This window comes from Calidris pugnax, unplaced genomic scaffold (assembly GCF_001431845.1).
Source record: "Calidris pugnax isolate Ruff unplaced genomic scaffold, ASM143184v1 scaffold24, whole genome shotgun sequence".
Classification (NCBI taxonomy): Eukaryota; Metazoa; Chordata; class Aves; order Charadriiformes; family Scolopacidae; genus Calidris; species Calidris pugnax.
The window spans coordinates 7,023,370-7,029,205 of record NW_015090922.1 but is presented as its reverse complement, the minus strand read 5'-3'; the positions used below and the strand labels follow the sequence as shown (position 1 = coordinate 7,029,205).

The 5,836-nt window shown below is 49.1% G+C and overlaps 1 protein-coding gene across 3 annotated transcripts in view; it reads right to left on the bottom strand.

The window, feature by feature from the left end:
* Positions 1-1,160: 1,160 nt before the first annotated feature.
* Positions 1,161-5,836, bottom strand: part of BATF3 (basic leucine zipper transcription factor, ATF-like 3) — a 9,010-nt gene continuing 4,334 nt past the window's right edge. For 2 of the 3 annotated variants that reach the window (XM_014950551.1, XM_014950550.1), the window contains exons 2-3: positions 5,019-5,123; positions 1,161-2,508 (exon numbers count right to left, since the gene is read on the bottom strand). In XM_014950551.1, the coding sequence (XP_014806037.1) occupies positions 2,323-2,508; positions 5,019-5,123 (291 nt within the window). In that variant the 3' untranslated portion in view covers positions 1,161-2,322. Of the gene's footprint in view, positions 2,509-5,018; positions 5,124-5,746; positions 5,831-5,836 lie in introns of those variants that run through there. The other variant, XM_014950549.1, reaches the window with a different exon arrangement.

Genomic DNA, 5,836 nt, shown 5'->3' with positions numbered 1-5,836 from the left:
CAGCCCTTCCAAGGAGTAGCAGCATAACCTTGGAATCACGTTGGCATTGCCAGCACACAACATTGCTGTGAATTCAGCTGTCTTCCCCTGTACACTCTGCACAGGCATTATACAGTTAATAAACCAGTAAACTCCAACGCAGAAACGATGGACTAAAGCTTGCATTGCAGAACAAGAATAGTGCTTACTGAGTGTACAACAGAACTTGGACTATCAAATGTTAAGCTGGAGCCAGTTTCTAGACAGATATTTAGAAGAATAACTCTGTAAGGAGGAGGACTTTACACAGGGAACGAGATCTCTACTTTTTGAAGCATCAGTAAGACAAAAATCTTTAGAAGGACTCTGCTGGGATGGATTGTCTTGGACGAGGTGGTTGTTCTTTCCTCCCATTTTTGAGGGTCTGCAGGGCTCCATAGGAGAGACCACACTTTTACACCAGCCCTGACCTCAACTAGCTGCTTTCCATTCCCAGCCTCACCTCAGCTGCACATACCTTGTTAAGAGATGTGAGATGTCCTCTCTCACTCTCCCTCTGACCTCAGTTGTAATGAATTTTCCCAGAGTGAATGTTGTTCATTTCCATTATGCTTCTCCTTCTCCATTGCACCTCTACCCTGCCCAGATTACACAGTGGCATCTGGGGCCTGAAGGAATGCAGGTGGGTGGATGAAGATGCTTAAGATAGCTTCCTTTCTTAAGGGTGACACAGAGAATTGTATCAAGGACATTATCCCAAATGCATATTTTGAAGTATCCTGAAACTTGCATTTTCATTGGCACCAGATTTTCTTTGCGGGATGACTCAGGACCATGAGAAACTTTGAAGACGACTGAATTTAGGGCATAGCTAGCTTCTACAAATGCTGAAAATTCTCCTGGGGACAACCGAATGAAAAATTTTAAAGAAGCCAACAGCTCATGCCTGTTATCTTGAGTTTCTAGCCTCAGACAACGGAATGAGAGGGCCCTTTAGAAGGTGGAATTGACTACACGGTTTCCCCAATCTTAGCAGTGATTAGCAATGCATCATTCTACTAAAGAAGTTAAAAAAAAAAAAATCCTTTAGACATTTCAGATCATTTTCTGCTGATACCTACTACAATCCTGGTGAAGGGTAAAATTCATCCCAGAGTTGAACTGAAAAAAAATCCAAATGCTGACGTGAGAGAGTTGGCAAAGGAATGGAGCTCTTTATTATCTAAAGGTGCTCTTTGACTGGGAAATACTGCAAGAAAAACACTCTTTGCTGGATCCCAGGCTACAGCATTCACATTCCTAGAGCTTGACACTACTAAGAATCTTCAGAGAAAGTAAACACTTTTTTTTTTTGGCATATTTCTCACTAACATTGTCATAATTGTTCCTTTTTGTGAAGAAAAAAAAAAAGAAAAAGATTAAAGGAAACATAATGTTCTTCAGTGTGGACATAGAACAAAATACTTAGCTAAACTCAATTTGTTCTATCCAAGGATATCATTTACCAGAAGCAATATGCAAGATGAAGGATCAAGATTTGTTAATTTCCAGCAGGTGTATTAAAACAGTAAGTTTTAAAACCTGCTTTATAAAACATGTAGAACCAGCAAACTCTGTCTGCTCTGGGTGGAAGAAAAGCAAACCAATCACCATTAGAAATTGGCTGAGCCATATTTTAGGATATAAAGCACTGCAGAAATCAGCAGGGCTGACTATCTGGGTTATTAAAGAAATAAAGATTGGGAAAACTCATTTGTTATGCACACTTCCAAAGAGGAGATAAGCAAATAAGACAACTGACGAGAAGATTAGCATTAGAGTTTGGATTTTGCCAGTAATGAAAAAGTAGAGATGTTATAAAGGCACTGATTGTTGAAGAAGGTGGAGAACATGGTAAACATAGAACATCTCTTTTATTAACCAAACCTGCTTAGAGAAAAAAAAACCCAGCAGCTAGAATGCGATACAGATGGATGACAAGTGACAAAGGGTTACTGGCAGTGGACGTGTGGGAGAAAGGCATCCCAGCCCAAGGTTGGTACTTTTCCCTGTCTACATTCCATTGCGCGATGGTGGGCTGCACCGTGCTTTGACATTTCTGAATGCAAAATCGTGGCTCAAAGATTCAACCAAACAAGAAGTCGCATTTCAAATTGTCTATTTTCCGTACTGGTGTTTTTCCTGAGATTCAGAAGGCTATAACACTTCAACGCGGAGAAGAGCTGTGTGGTTGAGTCCAGCCCTCTTCGATGGAAGACCTGCACCATAAGTAGGCAGTTCTTCAAATCTCCGCTGTTAATGGCACTTTCACCCATCACATTTAAAGGCGATCAAGGAGAGCTCTCATCTTGGCAGGCAGCTGGTGAGTGCATCGGGCCTTGGTACGGTCACAAAGTTCATGGTGCAGTGCAATAGTGGACAGATCTTTTCATGATCCTTCAACACTTCACTCAAGTGTTTCATTTCATCTGTTAGCTTTCCGATTTCTCTTTTCAGGGAGGTATTTTCTTGCTCAAGAGACTCATATTCCTGGAAGGAGGCAGAAAAAAAAAAAAAAAAAAAAAAAAAAAAAAAAAAAAAAAAAAAAAAGCCTCATCATAGTCAAAACATTCTTTTCAGTGCTTCCACCTTGAGTATATTCACATAACTGTAGAAAAAATATATGGTTACTTATTATAACGTGCTATATTCTGAGGAAAGACAGACACAGCCTGGGTGCTGGACCAGGGCAAGTGCTTTACAACCTGTGCCCTGATCATGCTATGACTCCTTTTGTGGCCCTGAAGACCAGAAGGCACAGCTGGCCCTCGGGGCTCCCCAGTAGCCCAGGGGGTGGGGCTGTGGGGAGATTGTGTCCCCATGGTGGCTTCTTCCAGTCCTGGGCCACCTCTGCTAGGAAGGGTCAAGCAGGGCAGTCCTCAGCAGAGCAGAGAAAATAAAAGCACTGAGCTCAGGTAGGTGCCAGGAAAACCAGGTGCCAGGCATTGCTGGTGAGGAGAGGGCAGCCCCATGCCAGTGCAGGGAAAGGCCATTTACTCAGGTGCTGGTGGAGATGGACACCTAGCACAACGCTCCTGGTGCAAGCTGGGCTACTCTAGCCCAGCCAGGGCTTGTAGCCACCTGCTCAGATGCCTGGGAACTCAAGAGCAGGAGGAGGGAAGCATCATGCCAGCTTGTTTCTAATCCCACTTTGTCACCAGAAGGCCTGACCACTGCCTTGGTTATCTCTGACCCAAGCCATTTTTGAGCTAAGGGTTTTCTGGCAATGAATAAGCTGCTATTAACTGCAGGGGAGTTTTGAGATGCTCTGCACCATACATCTGTGACGGATGTGAGACTCACGTGTCACATTTTTTGATAACTGCATGTTTCAAGTGTCCCTTCTGTCAAGATTTCTCATCCCAAAGAGAAGAGAGCTAGAGGTTCAGAGCCAGCCCACGGAAAACCTGCAGGTGTCTGCACCTCGCTGCTGGCCTAGGGCTCAACACTCACCCACTCAATCTCACCTCCCTGGGAAAGCTTCAGACCAGACTTCAAAGCCTACTCATGCCTTAAAAGGCCTGTTTACCAGGCAGCAGGGAGAGTCTCTCATGCAACGCTCCTCTGGGCAGCCTGGCACTGTCTCTGCTGCCCTTTGCTGCAGGAGTTTGGATCCCCTTGCCCTCCCTCACGCCCTTCCACCACCCATCACTTCCCACCCACAGAGCAGAACAGGCACAGTCCTCCTACCACATTGTTGAGGCCAACTCCAGCAAAGTTGTTCCCCCCTGACCCTGGCTCTGCTCACCTCTTGTTGCCCCAGACCCCATGGGGTTTGGTTTTGGAGCAAGTGTTACTCTCCCATTTCTCTGTCCGATTTTCAGGGATGAGACTCTCAAATTGTTCTTGCTAAGAACAAATTACTATTCACCCAGATCTGCCCGCAGCTGAGAAAACCTGCATGCCCGAGAATGAAGATTCCCAGCATGAAGAAGATCAAGTCCAGGAGGAACACCAAAGAGGCTGCAGAACGAAACGATTCCACAAAATAATTTCTGCCCAGAAATGATTCCACAAAAGCCAGGGGTTACCCCTTTCCAGAACTACCCTGCACCTGGCTTTCTCAGGTGCTGAGTCAGATGAGATCTGGGAAAAACCAAACCCAAAACTCCCCACGCTGTCCCTCTTGGCCTCTGCTGACTATAGGCAGATCCTTCCACACTGAGAAAGAGTAAAGCCTGTGAGGAACCTCCAGAGCTGAACAACTGACTCAGCCACAATCGCAGCAGCAGCCCCAGCTGCAACAAGAGCACTGTTGTGTGAGGTAACATCCAAAACCAGAGAAAGGGGATTCCTGTCCTCCAGCCTTTGCACTGAGGACACAAGAAAACTACACCACATTGTGATATTGAGAAGAAGTATCAAGAGTTTCTGGAAGAATAAGTTACTTTCATGGTTTTTTTGGAAACACCCACTGTTATTTATCAGAGCATACAAGTATAACAGCTAACTGAGCTGAGCTCTCACACTCGGAGGTTTTGAAGTTCCTGAGAAACCTTTTCAACAGGGTATTTCTTTCTCACACCACAGTTTTAGAATTGACTTAAGCCAGCACTGCCACTAAGCAGCATGGTCCCTCCTCCTCCTCCTCCATCGCCTTCTTTCTCGTAAGGCAGCGAGCACGCATCCCCCACCACAGCAAACGTGACAAGCTTAATGCTAATCCAGAAGAAAATGGGTTTGTTTTAGCCCGGAGGAGCCCTGTGATCCAGTTCACTGGGTGGTCACAAAAGAGGGCAGGTGAAGTGAGGACAGGACCAGGTCTCTCTCTCCCTGGCAATGTCACTGATGGCAAAGCTGCACCATCCAACACCACCATCAGTGTCTGGGAGCTCCCCACCAGGAACCCCAGAGCACGTCTGTCTCTGCCCCACACCCACAGCTCTCTGAGCTGGATTAGCGTGAGGACAGGCCCACATCTGCTTAACAAGTCCCATTTATTGTAAAGTCCCACGCTCGGTACCCAAGCCGTGCCTGCAAAACATCAAGTACCCATTCACCTCGTGAAGTTTGTCTGCTTTCTGAGTTTGCTTCTTCCGGCTCCTCTGGGCAGCAACTCGATTTTTTTCTCTCCTCCTTACCTTCCTGTCATCTTCTTCGTGACTCTGAAAGACATAAGTCAGAAACACCTCGCTGTCTGTCAGGGCGCACGCAGAGACACCCCAAGTCAGGTGTGTAAGGGTTTCTGAGCACATATTCCCAATTTCCCAGCAGCTGTCCCACAGGGCAGGGTGCCTGCGAAGGGCAGCGCATCTCCCTGCCCTGCGGCGCGGGTGGGACCCCAGGCGGAGGGGTGGAAGCCCCAGAGATGCTGCAGCGCCTCGCTATACCGCTGAGAGGGGAACCTGGGGCACCCCAGTCACCCACGGAAGGGACTTGCGCTCCCGCTCTGCAGCGTTTTACACCTCCTCGGCCCCGGCGCGAACGGGGAGACGGCGGTGCGGGGAGGGAAGCCGGGGTCCCCGGGCAGCCCCGCTCCCCTCCGGCCTGCCGGCGGCGGGGGAAAAGCCTCTGAACCGCGGCGTGTGCCGGCGGCGGGGAACTTCTTTCCGCGCACCGCCCGCTCTCCTGCCGGCGAGGACCGGCACCCTCCCCTCCCGGGAAGGGAAGGGCCGATGCCCAGGGGAGGAGGGGGGGAGAACGGGAACCGGCGGCGGTGCCCGGCGTGAGTCAGCCCCATGTGCCCGCCCCGGCCCCCCCGCCCGGCCCCTCCGCCCGGCCCCTCTACCTGCTGGCTGCCCTCGGCCGCCGCGCTCCGAGGCAACGCGCTGCCCCCCGCCGGGACGGCGCACGACATCCCGCCGGCTGCGGAGCCGCC